Genomic DNA, 13,555 nt, shown 5'->3' on the forward strand with positions numbered 1-13,555 from the left:
ATTTGTGAGCTTAAGTTTCTTTTTGAGCCGTAGATCTACTTCACTCTACTCTTTGATGCTGTAGGTACATTTCTGCTTTTTAGTCATCTCCATATAATACTAATAAAGGGCCCTAGAGGCAAACTTTAGAGACAGGGATTGAAGGGAGAAGAAACTTGAGCTTCCCTATTGGCTTTTGGTCTGCTTTAATTGCTATAAAAGACCTTCCAGCATCGCTTCTTTATTTTGGCAGTAGTACTTTTTTCCACTGGAAGCAGCCAAATGCAGTTTGCAGATTACCTGACACTTTTTAAAAGCAGCCTCATCACCCCCTCTGAAAGACTGGACAACTGGAGCTCCTCCTCAGAAGTGTATATATCCCAGTCCCAAAGACCCTTTCTTAAGCAGTAAGACAGAACACTAGCTGACCAGTGCCACTTTCTTGGAGGTTTGGTTTTCAGCCCCACAGGATCTCTCCTCTAAGCTTATAATTTTTAATAATTCCAAACTCTTGCTTTTACTTCCTTAGTTCTAGGGCTGGTGGCTGCTTCCTGCTGTGGCTACCTGATACCTTAGAATTCCTTTCCTTTTTAGTTACCTAGTATGATCAGTGTGATTTCTGTTTTCTGACTGTAGCTTGAACATATATGTATGTCTCTGTTGTGTACAGATTCTGCAATTTGTGCCATTTCCCGTGTCTGAGCAATTCGGTTGATTCCCATATATTCCTACGACAAATAATGTTACAACAAACTTGTGCATGTCTCCTTTATATGGTTGAAGGTGGATTTTCCAAGTCTGTTCTTGGAAGTAGGATTGCTGAATCAAACCAAAAATGCATATGTAGTTTTATTAAACATTGCTGGGTTCTCCATTATAGTTGTGCCATTTTGCATTCTACAACCAGTGTATTAAAGTGCCTATCCACAGGTTCACTGACAGAGCATGTTGTTAAACTCTAGATTTCTCCAGTATAATGGGTAAGACATGTATCTGTAATTTAATTTGCATTTATTTCATTGTAGGACATGGAAAAGCTTTTCATATATTTATGGGCCATATTATGTATCTCCTTTTTGTGAACTATCTATATTCTGAGAGGACTTTAGATCTTGTTATAATCAGAGGACTTAGGCTGTGCCTTCAGTCACTATCATTTCCAGGTGTTCAGAATCATTGTACATCAGATGAGTCTCATCTTTGAAACTACATGTTTTCCCATCTGGACTTAATTTATCTTTTTTTTAAAATGTGTAGTTCAGTTTTATATGGATTTAAGCATGATTTGTTTCCTATCACTACTTCTAGGTAGAGTATCATCTGCGTTTTGTTAGGATACAGAGAACTTTGATGTGGCCAGACAGGACAGGCTGGCAGACATCCCTACTCTTTCCTGCTTATCCCACTCTAGGACCCAGGAACGTAAATTATGATGATGGAGGAGATCCTGGTGAGCAAATAATTAAACATGCTTATTTTATTATCTCAGTTGCATATAATCTATACATGTGGCTATATGTGTATTTTATAGATGTATATACCCATGTATATGTATATGTTCTTAACTTGTAATTTTTTAAGTTAAATTTATATTTTATCAAAACTAGTTTTAATCCTATACATTAGTTGTGATTTAGTGTTTTGCTTTCCAAATACAAACACCTTCATTTATCAATATTATTTGACTATTCTTGTGTGTGTGTGTGTATAATTTTAATGATTTGATCTAAAAGTTTTAAAATTGTGATGGTAATTTTTAATTCAGATTTTTATTTTGAAAATTATCTTACATGAAAAACCCTTAGTGTGGAATTTGGATTTACCAACTATTGAGATTTTTATCTTTAGCAAATATTTAATAGAAGAAAAAAGCTATGCACATTCTAGCAGAAGGAACAAAAGTTGGGAACAGCATAAAATCAGTAAAACAATAGATGAACCTATTAGACGGTCATTAAAAAATAATCTTTACAAAGTCTACTAAGAAGGAATTTAAGCTTAAGGATTAAGCTGAATCTACACATACGTGTATTTAGTTAGTTGGGGATGAGTGGGGATTATTCCAGGCAGTGGAAGTAAATCATGAACACATATGGGACAGGATGCCACATTCAGGGAACCACGTGGGCCTTTTGTTTGCTTTCCTTATTTATATAGCTAGAATAGAGAATGCATATGAAGCTGTTAGAAATCAAGCTAGCAAGCAAAAAGGTCTTTAAGGACCTGGTGTGTAGGTGAAGCAGTATGAATTTTTTTCCTGAAAGTTATGAGTGACACAGCCAAATAATATTTACCATGAATAGAAGAAATGATTTAAATACGGTAGTGGATGGGGGATCCCTGGGTGGTGCAGCGATTTGGCGCCTGCCTTTGGCCCAGGGCGCGATCCTGGAGGCCTGGGATCGAGTCCCACGTCGGGCTCCCGGTGCATGGAGCCTGCTTCTCCCTCTGCCTGTGTCTCTGCCTCTCTCTCTCTCTCTCTCTCTCTCTCTGTGACTATCATAAATAAATAAATAAAAAAATACGGTAGTGGATGCATATCTCCAAGTGATAGCACTCATAGTTTATCTTTGATTTTTGTTGTATACTGTTGCTGAACAAATAAGACTGTGGCCTATGTTTCCAAACTGTATAATAATAATTTAGATAGAGGGGGCAAGATGGCAGAATAGTAGGGTCCCCAAGTCACCTGTCTCCACCAAACTACCTAGATAACTTTCAAATCATCCTGAAAACCTACGAATTCAGCTTGAGATTTAAAGAGAGAACAGCTGGAATGCTACAGTGAGAAGAGTTCACGCTTCTATCAAGGTAGGAAGACAAAAAATAAATAAAAGGCATCCAAGTGGGAGGGGCCCCACGAGGAGCAAGCTAAGGCCCCACTGCGAGTGCCCCCAGGACAGGAAAGCCCCGGCCAGAGAAGCAGGAGCTTCACCAATCATCCTCCAGGAAAGGTGCTTGCAGGGAGTTGGAGCAGGAGCCCAGGAGGGGCGGGGATGCCTTCAGACTTCCAGAGGCACTAACAGAGGACCAGCGCCCCGGGGGAGAGAGCGCCACACACCGGGGCCAAGCTCCCTAAAGGGCTGCAGCGTGCAGCGCAGCGCGCACGAGCTAGACGGAGCAGCTGGGAGGCGGCTCTGAGCGGAGGGGGCTGCGCAGCCTGGGAGCGGGATTCCAGCAGCACAGGCCTGGGAGCCCAGGGCGCCGGGGGACGCAGCCCAGGATCCGGTGCTCCCCGGGACAGGAGAGGCCAGGAGGGCACAGGACAGCAAGGATGCTCCTGCCACTGGGTGGCCCCAAGCTGTGCAGATCGGTGCCCCCGCCCCCGGAGCATCCAGGCCCCTGCAGACTGGGAGGTGGACTGGGAGCTGCCTTAGTACTGCGGGAGCGGACTCCAGGGCTGAAGAGCTGGCTGCAGCCACTGTTGTTGTTCCTCCTGGGGCCTCGCAGGATAAACAACCCACAGTGAGCCTCACAATGGCCTCACAGGATAAACAGTTGTTAAATGGGATAAACAACTCCCACTGAGCCATGCACCAGGCAGAGGGCTGAGCAGCTGCCCCAGGTGCTCACACCTGAGAATCAGCACAGCAGGCCCCTCCGCCAGAAGACCAGCTAGATGGGCAGGGGAAAAGCAAGTTATTGACCAAGCAGCACTGGAAAGTTCCAGAGGAAGTCGAGGGATTTACAGTATATAGAATCAGAGGATACTCCCCCTACTTTTTGTTTTGTTTGCTTCCCCCCCCCCATTTTTTTTCTTTTCTTCTCTCTTTTTTCTTCTTCTTTTCTTCTCTCTCTTCTCTCTTTTTCTCCTTTTCCCAATACAACTTGTTTTTGGCCACTCTGCACTGAGCAAAATGACGAGAAGGAAAAACTCACCTCAAAAGAAAGAATCGGAAACGGTCCTCTCTCCCACAGAGTTACAAAATTTGGATTACAATTCAATGTCAGAAAGCCAATTCAGAAGCACAATTATAAGGCTACTGGTGGCTCTAGAAAAAAGCATAAAGGACTCAAGAGACTTCATGACTGCAGAATTTAGATCTAATCAGGCAGAAATCAATTAAATGAGGTGCAATCCAAACTAGAGGTCCTAACGATGAGGGTTAACAAGGTAGAAGAACGAGTGACTGACATAGAGGACGAGTTGATGGCAAAGAGGGAAACTGAGAAAAAAAGAGAAAACAATTAAAAGATCATGAGCATAGATTAAGGGAATTAAATAACAGCCTAAGAAAGAAAAATCTACATTTAATTGGGGTTCCTGAGGGCGCCGAAAGGGATAGAGGTCCAGAATATGTATTTGAACAAATCATAGCTGAAAACTTTCCTAATCTGGGACATCTAATCTGTCCATTGAAAGATGAATAGATAAAGAAGATGTGGTATATGTATACAATGGAATATTACTCGGCCATTAGAAACGACAAATACCCACCATTTGCTTCGACGTGAATGGAACTGGAGGGTATTATGCTGAGTGAAATAAGTCAATCGGAGAAGGACAAACATTATATGTTCTCATTCATTTGGGGAATATAAATAATAGTGAAAGGGAATAAAGGGGAAAGAAAAAATGAGTGGGAAATATCAGAAAGGGAGACAGAACATGAAAGACTCCTAACTCTGGGAAACGAACAAGGGGTGATAGAAAGGGAGGTGGGTGGGGGGTGGGGGTGACTGGGTGACGGGCGCTGAGGGGGGCACTTGATGGGATGAGCACTGGGTGTTATGCTATATGTTGGCAAATTAAACTCCAATAAAAAATAAATAAAATAATAATTTAGATAATTGATCAAGATATTTCAGAAAATGAATTTTTCAGATGTTGGGATTTTATTTTTGTCATTTCACTTCTCAACTTCAAATAGCATATTACTTGAGAACAGGTAATATATACCCTTAGATTTCCTTAATACCACATTATTTGGGGGGAATGTTAGAGAAGGGAGGATGAAGGACTGAATCCTTGGTAAACAAAGGAAGACACGGGTACAAAGACTAAGAAGGATTGGCAAGGAAGTGAATAGAAAATTGAGGTAATCTATTATGTGAATCAAGGGAGGAATAGAAAACTATGCTTAACCTTTCAGTTATATTAACCACAGATGAACCTTTATGATATTTTAAAATTTGAAACAACAATCCTTTTTCAGAACACAGTTTCAAATAATGTAACACACATTTTATTTATATATCTATTTAAAGATTTATATTTATTCAGGAGTTTGATGTATTTTCAGATACATTGCTGGTTCTAAATTTTGCAAGTATCTTTTTCCAAATTTTGGTTTTATCTATGCTGTCCTTTATTGAGCAGAAATCTTTAATTTGATATAATTTATTGTTTGGGGGCCACATGGTCTTTTTCTGGATTTTCATTTAAGAAGTCCATCTCTACTCATAAATTCAAAAATATCCTTCTACTATTTCCTCTTTATGGTTTTTCCTTCTATGATTTGGTTGTTAATCCATGAGGAAGGAGTTCACATTTGTGTGTAGTTTGGGCTAGGGATTCAATATCATTTTTTACTGCAGAGAGGAAAACAATTTTCCCAAAACTATTTAAAATAATCTGTCCTAAAATTTTCTCTTCTTTTCCTACTAGTCTAACTACTCTTTTCTTTTTAGATTTTTTTATTTTTTTACTTATTTGCAAGAGAGAGAGACAGACAGCAACAGAGATAACAAGAGAGCAAGAGTGGGGAGGAAGGAGGAAGAAGCAGACTCCTCACTGAGTAGGGAGCCCAATATGGGCTTGATCCCAGGACCTTGAGATCATGACCTGAGGTAAAGGCAGGTGCTGAACCACCCAGGCACCCCTAGTCTGTCTACTCTTAAACCAATATCATATTACTATTACAGTGGTTTTGTGTACTGTATCTTAATATCCAACTGAGATTCCAAGATAACTCAGATTATGGAACTAGCAAATAAGAATTTGTTGTAAGGTGGCTATTATAACACAATGGAAGAAGTGGTAAGTCTCAGCAGAGAATTAGAAACCATAAAAAAAGGAATAAAACACAGAGTCTAGAATTGGAAAATATAGGACAGATTTAATAGTGAAGTGAAGATGACAGAAGAAAGAATAAATGAACTTGGAACAATAAAATGTATTCAGGGAAGCCCTGGTGGCCCAGCGGTTTAGTGCCACCTTCAGCCTAGGGCGTGATCCTGGAGACCCGGAATTGAGTCCCACGCCGGGCTCCCTGTGTGAAGCCTGTTTCTCCCTCTGCCAGTGTCTCTGCCTCTCTCTCTCTGTGTCTCTCATGAATAAATCAATAAAATCTTTTTTAAAAAATAAAATGTATTCAGTTTGAAAAACAAAAAATAAAAAAAATGGAGTTTCAGTGAAATGTGGAGCAACACCAAAAGTTTTAACATATGTATAGAGTCCCTGACAGATAAAAGAGAAGAGGGCAGAAAAAAATATGTGTAGAAAAAGTCTTAAATGTGATTAAAGACAATACCCATAAAATGACTGGAGCAGATATACACATATCCAGTAAAACAGATTTCAAGACAAAGGGCCAATTGATCAGAAGGATATAACAATTATAAATATGTATGCATCTAATAACAGCTTCAAAATACACGAAGCAAAAATTGACAGAACTAAAGGGAGAATTGGGCAATACTACCATTGTCGATGGAGATATTAATATCCTTCTCTGATCAGTTGACAGAATATCTAAACAAAAAAAAATTGTAAAGAAGTAAATGATACGAAGAACATTTTCAAATGTTTCCCTGAGCAATTGAGTAATTGAGCAATTACTCAACAGTGTTAGAATACACATTCTTTTTAAGTGCACAAGGCATTTTCACCAGGATAACTCTCAGGCTGAGTTATAAAATAAATCTCATTGAAATTAAAAAGACTGAAATCATATAGAGTGTGTTCTCTGATGACAGTGGAATTAGGGACTGATAACAATGAGATCATTGGAAACATTAGATAATTAGAAAAATACGTGGACATTGAACAACCATTTCTAAATAATCCATGAGTCAAAGAAGTCATAAAGAAAGTAGAAAATATTTTAAATTGAATAATAAAGAAAACATAACTTTAAGATTTGGGAGCGTGGGGGTGACTGGGTGACGGGCACTGAGGTGGGCACTTGACGGGATGAGCACTGGGTGTTATTCTATATGTTGGCAAATTGAACACCAATAAAAAATAAATTTATAAAAAAAAAGATTTAGGAGCAAAACTGGGGGGATATAGCTAAAGCCATGTTTAGAAAGAAGCTTATAGTTTTAAATGTTCATATTAGAAAAATAGAAAAGTTCAAATTTAATAATCCTAGTTTCAATTTTAAAAAATGATAAAAACAAAATAAACCTGGGACACCTGGGTGGCTCAGTGGTTGAACATTTGCCTTCAAATGTTCATGCCTAAGGGCATGATCCCGAGGTCCTGGGATCAATCCTGCATCTGGCTCCCAGCGGGAAGCTTGCTTCTCCCTCTGCCTGTGTCTCTGCCTCTCTCTGTGTGTCTCTTATAATTAAATAAATAAAATCTTTAAAAAAAAGATTAAACTCTAAGTTGCCTTTTAGTTATATGGTTGACTTGGTTTCAGTGAAACAATTTTTAAGGGCTATTCTGCATTACTCTGTAGAATTTAAATGTGATTCTGAGCTTCATTTCTGTATTTACATTTCCAAGTCTTCATCTCTCTAATATTTAATCTGCATTATTTTTGTCAATATAGATTGCATTAACAAGCCTACCAGTGTCATAAAATGTATTTAATTTTGGGAAGATGTGATTCAGATTCAGCTGAGGAAGTATCCCTTGCTTCCATATAAAAACTATATGTTCTCAGGGTAATTTTGTGCAATTAGCCTTAATATAGCAGGAAATTTGGGTTCTGTAGGTGATGAGCTATGACTTACTTGAATTGCCTTATTATTTATATATCCGAGCAGTTCCTTAGTCTGTTTTACTTGACTATGTTTGTTTTATATACAGGGTACATCAGAGAAGGGTTCCTGGCTGTACAGCATGCCCTAGACAAAGCCATCATGCTGTATCATGAGAGCAATGCTAGCCGGAACATGTTTGATAGTACCAGTATCTTTATAAGGAGATTTCCACACCCAGCTTATTCTCATGATGAATTAATTTTTATCATTAGTTCCTTCCTCCCTTTGATGTTCATACTTATGTTCTCTCCAACTGTACTTTCCATCATGCGATACATTGTCTGGGAAAGGGAAAAAAGATTGAAGGTAATTCAATTATTTTCTTTTTTTGTTCAAGTTATTATTTAAGTTCTAGTCAGTTAACATATAATGTGCTATTAGTTTCAGGAGTAGAATTTAGAGTTTCATCACTTACATACAACCCTTGGTGCTCATCACAAGTGCCCTCTTTAATACACATCACCCATTTAACCCATCCTCCCATCCACCTCCCCTCCAGCAACCCTCGTTTTGTTCTCTATAATTAAGAGTCTGTATTTTGGTTTGCCTCTCTCTTTTTTCACCCCTGTGTTTGTCTGTTTCTGTAAAGATGTTTTTAGGCCTGTGGGGCTCTTTTGTATGGAGAGTTGGATTATTTCTACATATTTATCATTGGTGAGTTCAGAGATCTTTCTTCATTACTACACCTAGTATTGGACCAAAAAGGAAAAAATCTTAAGTTCTCTTTTCTATTATACTCTACTTCCAGGAGTATAAGAGAAATGTGTCTATTTTTTTAATCCAATTGTACGTTAGAAGTCAATTATACTTCTTATGCTTGTTCCTTGTAGACAATGTGTATTTTTCCCCACTCTGGTTGCTTTCAAGATTTTCCTTTTGGTCTTTAATTCTCAACAGTTTGAATATGCTTTGTGTAATGTTTTACATTTTACAAAATGTATAAACCCAGAATAAAGTATTCAAAAAGTGTAGGACAATATCAAATAGCATAACACATACATAATTTACATCCCAGTAGCAGGAAATATAAAAAAAGGAGAATGAATATTGATGCCACTTATCAGTTTTTCAAGCTGGCAGAATTTCAGAGAGAAACTTTTCTCTTGGAAGCAGCAGGAAGAGAAAATCTGAAGGAATGTAAGGAGATAGAATGTGTCACTAGAGAAATTGAAGTAACAAGAATAAGAATTTCAAGGACAGTGCAACTCCTGGCTAAATTAACATAAAACCCTACATCTTAGGCCTTCACCTTGATATCTGTTACCCTAAATAACATGTGTGGGTTTCAACAAAAAATTATTAAACATACCAAAAATTAAGAGAAAGCATAGTCTAAAGAGGCAAATCAATTATCAGAACCTGACACAGGTATGACATAGATGTTGGAAATATCAGATACGGAATTTTAAATTACTATAATTAATCATTTAAAGGCACTAAGGAAAAGGTAGATGTGCCCAGGATCCTCAAGACAGCCCCTAATTTCTGAAAATCTATAGAAGGACTCATGGGACTTAATTAAGCATTAATTATATGCTCACAGCTAGGAAATAAACATAGCTGGCTCATAACAGGATATGACACAGGCAAAACCTGGAGGAATTCACCTGCAGGCTTCTTCAGTTAACCTCACAAGAGGCCACGCAGAGCCCACTCTTGCCCCAGCAATGAAAATCCAGCAGTATGTTTGTGATGTTTGTGGCCAGGGAAGTCATCAGATTTAGCACCTAATGTTTTGAAGGGGGCTGGTTAGGTAGACACCCTTTGCCTATCATATACCAAAATTCCACACTCCTGGAAAGCAGATATTCAGCATAAACCATAGTGTTTGTACAAACAGTTTTAGCACAGTCACTTACCCTTATCATTTAGGGAAACTTTTGTGGGGTTTTTTTGTTTTTTTGTTTTTATAATAAATTTCTTTTTTATTGGTGTTCAATTTGCCAACATACAGAATAACACCCAGTGCTCATCCCGTCAAGTGCCCCCCTCAGTGCCCGTCACCCATTCACCCCCACCCCCCGACCTCCTCCCCTTCCACCACCCCCAGTTCGTTTCCCAGAGTTAGGAGTCTTTATGTTCTGTCTCCCTTTCTGATATTTCCCACACACTTCTTCTCCCTTCCCTTATATTCCCTTTCACTATTATTTATATTCCCCAAATGAATGAGACCATATAATGTTTGTCCTTCTCCGATTGACTTATTTCACTCAGCATAATACCCTCCAGTTCCATCCACGTTGAAGCGAATGGTGGGTATTTGTCATTTCTAATGGCTGAGTAATATTCCATTGTATATATAAACCACATCTTCTTTATCCATTCATCTTTCGATGGACACCGAGGCTCCTTCCACAGTTTGGCTATTGTGGACATTGCTGCTAGAAACATCGGGGTGCAGGTGTCCCGGCGTTTCGTTGCATCTGTATCTTTGGGGTAAATCCCCAATCGTAGGGCAGGTCTATTTTTAACTCTTTGAGGAACCTCCACACAGGTTTCCAGAGTGGCTGCACCAGTTCACATTCCCACCAACAGTGTAAGAGAATTCCTTTTCTCTGCATCCTCTCCAACATTTGTGGTTTCCTGCCTTGTTAATGTTCCCCATTCTCACTGGTGTGAGGTGGTATCTCATGGTGGTTTTGATTTGTATTTAGGGAAAGTTTTGTATCAGTGTAGGGAACAGTTTACTAGCCATGATACCATACACCAGCCAAGGGCCAACTTGCAAACATGCCTTTATTTTTTAAATTAATTTGCTGTTTTATGTAAATTCAATTAATTAACATATAGAGTATTTATCATTTTCAGATAGAGAGTTTAGTGATTCATCAATTGCATATAACACTCAGTGCTCATTACATGTATTTCTTTTTTTTTTTTTTCATTACATGTATTTCTAAGAATAGTAGTCAGGGCCTGCTTTTTGAACTCCTCTGCACAGTAGGTAACATACAAGATCAGATAGGTAAAGTTATCAGAGAGATCAAAACTATACGGAGTCAAAATAGAATATCTAGACATAAAATATCTAGACATGCTAACAAAAATGAAAAATGCTTTTGACGGGCTCATCACTAGACTTGAGGAAAGAATCACAGAATTGAATATAAGACAGTTGAAGTTATATGAACTGAAATGCAAAGACAAAACAAAATGTAAAAACCCAGAATAAAGTATTCAAGAAGTGTAGGACAATATCAAATAGCATAACACATACATAATTTAAATCCCCCCCCCCAAAAAAAGGAGATAAGAGAATAGAGCCAAAGAAATAATGGCAGAGAATTTTTCAAAATTAATGATAGACATCAAAATTACAGATCTAAGAAGCTCAAGGAACACAAAGCAGGAAAAAATACCACACACACACATACACATACACACACAAAGCATATTCAAACTGTTGAGAATTAAAGACCAAAAAGAAAATCTTGAAAGCAACCAGAGTGAGGAAAAAGACACATTGTCTACAAGGAACAAGCCTAAGAAGTATAATCGGCTTCTAACGTACAATTGGATTAAAAAAAAAATAGACACATCTCTCTCATACTCCCAGAAGTAGAGTATAATAGAAAAGAGAACTTAAGATTTTGAAGGTTAATTTTAGATATTTTCCTTTTTGGTCTAATACTAGGTGTAGTAATGAAGAAAGATCTCTGAACTCAGGAGAAATATTTTAATGCCAGCATTGCCCTAAATGCATATTATTGAACAGCACAGTTTCTGAGCCATGATTTTTCTCATTCATAACATGGAGATGATATTAACCATTTACCTAGTTTTTCATGGGAATTTAAATAGAAAAAATGTATGTAAGTGGTATGAATTTTTGATACATGTAATATTTGACTTGTGTTGATTTTCCTATAGGAATACCAGCTTATAATTGGACTTCAAAACTGGATCATCTGGGCTGCCTATTTCTTCACATTCTTCTTTTTTTATATCATTATTATCTCTTTGATATGTGTTTTATTCTCTGCCAAGGCAAGTATCTCATTTCATGCTGTCCAGTAGAAATACCACAAGTCACATATGTAATACTGGAAGGTTTTTTAGTGGCCAGTAGAAAATTTTAAAACTATAAAGAACAGGTGAAATTATGTTAATGATATTTTAAATTTAGCCTAATATGAACAAATTATTAATTGAACATAGAACCAATTTTAAAATTAAGAGTTTTACATTATTTTTATTTTATTTTATCTTATTTTATTTATTTGAGAGAACGAGAGGGAGAACATGAGCAGAGTGAAGGGGCAGACGGAGAAACAGACTCGCCACTGAGCAGTGATGCCAGGATCGTGACCCAAGTCAAAGGCAGATGCTTAACCAACTGAGCCACCCAGGCACCCCTGATCCTTTTTGTACTGTGTATAAAACATGCACTCTAGTGTATGTTTTATATTTACAGCATATCTGAATTCATACACTATATTTTCATCAGAAATACTTGATCTGTATTAAACGCTGCCTTCATTTTTTAATCTAAAGAGAAATAAATGAAAAAAAATTAAGTCACACTTGCTACATTTTAAGTGTTTGTTAGCTACATGTGTTTAATAACTTCTGTGTTAGACATCTTCTAGTTGATTGCAGCCTTACCCTAGTTATTTCTGCTGTGGAAAGTCAGAGGCTGCTATATATCTGAGAAAAAACATAAACCTTTATGTAAAAAATAAATTACTTAGTTAATTTTCCATCTCTTTGAGTTTCAATCACTGAGTAGTGATCTATCTCATTAGGGCTATCATTTTCTCTTTCTTCTCTTATGTGATAGTATTTATGGTGTACCTTACATGATGTCATAATTGTTTTCTTGTAGATTTTCAGTGAGCCAATCTTTCGCTTCAGTGACAGTAGTTTCATCTTTGTCTTTCTTATGTGTTATGCCATTGCTTCAATATTCTTTGCATTTATGGTTAGCACATTCTTCAATAAAGGTAAGTCTAAAACTCACCCTGTAACAGATTTTTGGGGTGTTTATTAAATTCCACTGTAATTAATATATAGTGTTAAATATATTAGTTTCAAGTGTACAATATAGTGATTCAACAATTTTGTACATTACTCAGTGCTCATCACAATGAGTGTGCTCTTAATCCCCTTCACCTGTTTCACCTATCCCTTCAAAAAGTTAAAAAACTACCCTGCAATTCAGTAATCACAGTACTGGGGGTATCTATCCCCAAATACAAAAACACTAATTCAAAAGGATACATGCATCCCTATGTTCATAGCATTATTTACAATAGCCAAAATGTGGAAGCAGCCCAGATGTCCATCAGTTGATAAACAAATAGAGAAGGTGTGGTGTATGAATATACAATGGAATATTATTCAGCCATAAAAAAGAATGAAGTCCTGCCATTTACAAGATGTGGATGAGGCTAGAGAGTATTATGCTAAAAATAAGTAAGTCAGAGAAAGACATATGCCATATGATTTCACTCATATGTGAATTTAAGAAACAAAACAAATGAGAAAAAGGAAAAAGGTGGAGATAAACCAAGAAACATACTCTTACTTATGGAGAACAAACTGAATGTGACCAAAGAGGAGATGATCGTAGGGCAGGTATATTTTTAACTGTTTGAGGAACCTCCACACAGTTTTCCAGAGTGGCTGCACCAGTTCACAT

General features: G+C 37.5%; 1 protein-coding gene across 10 annotated transcripts in view; it reads left to right on the plus strand.

The window, feature by feature from the left end:
- The window catches only part of LOC140638547 (phospholipid-transporting ATPase ABCA3-like), a 195,415-nt gene that overhangs the window by 37,994 nt on the left and 143,866 nt on the right, over positions 1-13,555 (plus strand). For 9 of the 10 annotated variants that reach the window (XR_012035576.1, XR_012035575.1, XM_072836115.1 and 6 more), the window contains 4 exons: positions 1,288-1,429; positions 7,961-8,220; positions 11,785-11,901; positions 12,740-12,857. Coding sequence is in view for 8 of the 10 variants with exons in the window: in XM_072836115.1 (XP_072692216.1) it covers positions 1,288-1,429; positions 7,961-8,220; positions 11,785-11,901; positions 12,740-12,857 (637 nt within the window). In the remaining 2 variants the exon portion in view is untranslated. Of the gene's footprint in view, positions 1-1,287; positions 1,430-7,960; positions 8,221-11,784; positions 11,902-12,739; positions 12,858-13,555 lie in introns of those variants that run through there. The other variant, XM_072836121.1, reaches the window with a different exon arrangement.

Source organism: Canis lupus, chromosome 8, assembly GCF_048164855.1.
Source record: "Canis lupus baileyi chromosome 8, mCanLup2.hap1, whole genome shotgun sequence".
Lineage (NCBI taxonomy): Eukaryota > Metazoa > Chordata > Mammalia > Carnivora > Canidae > Canis > Canis lupus.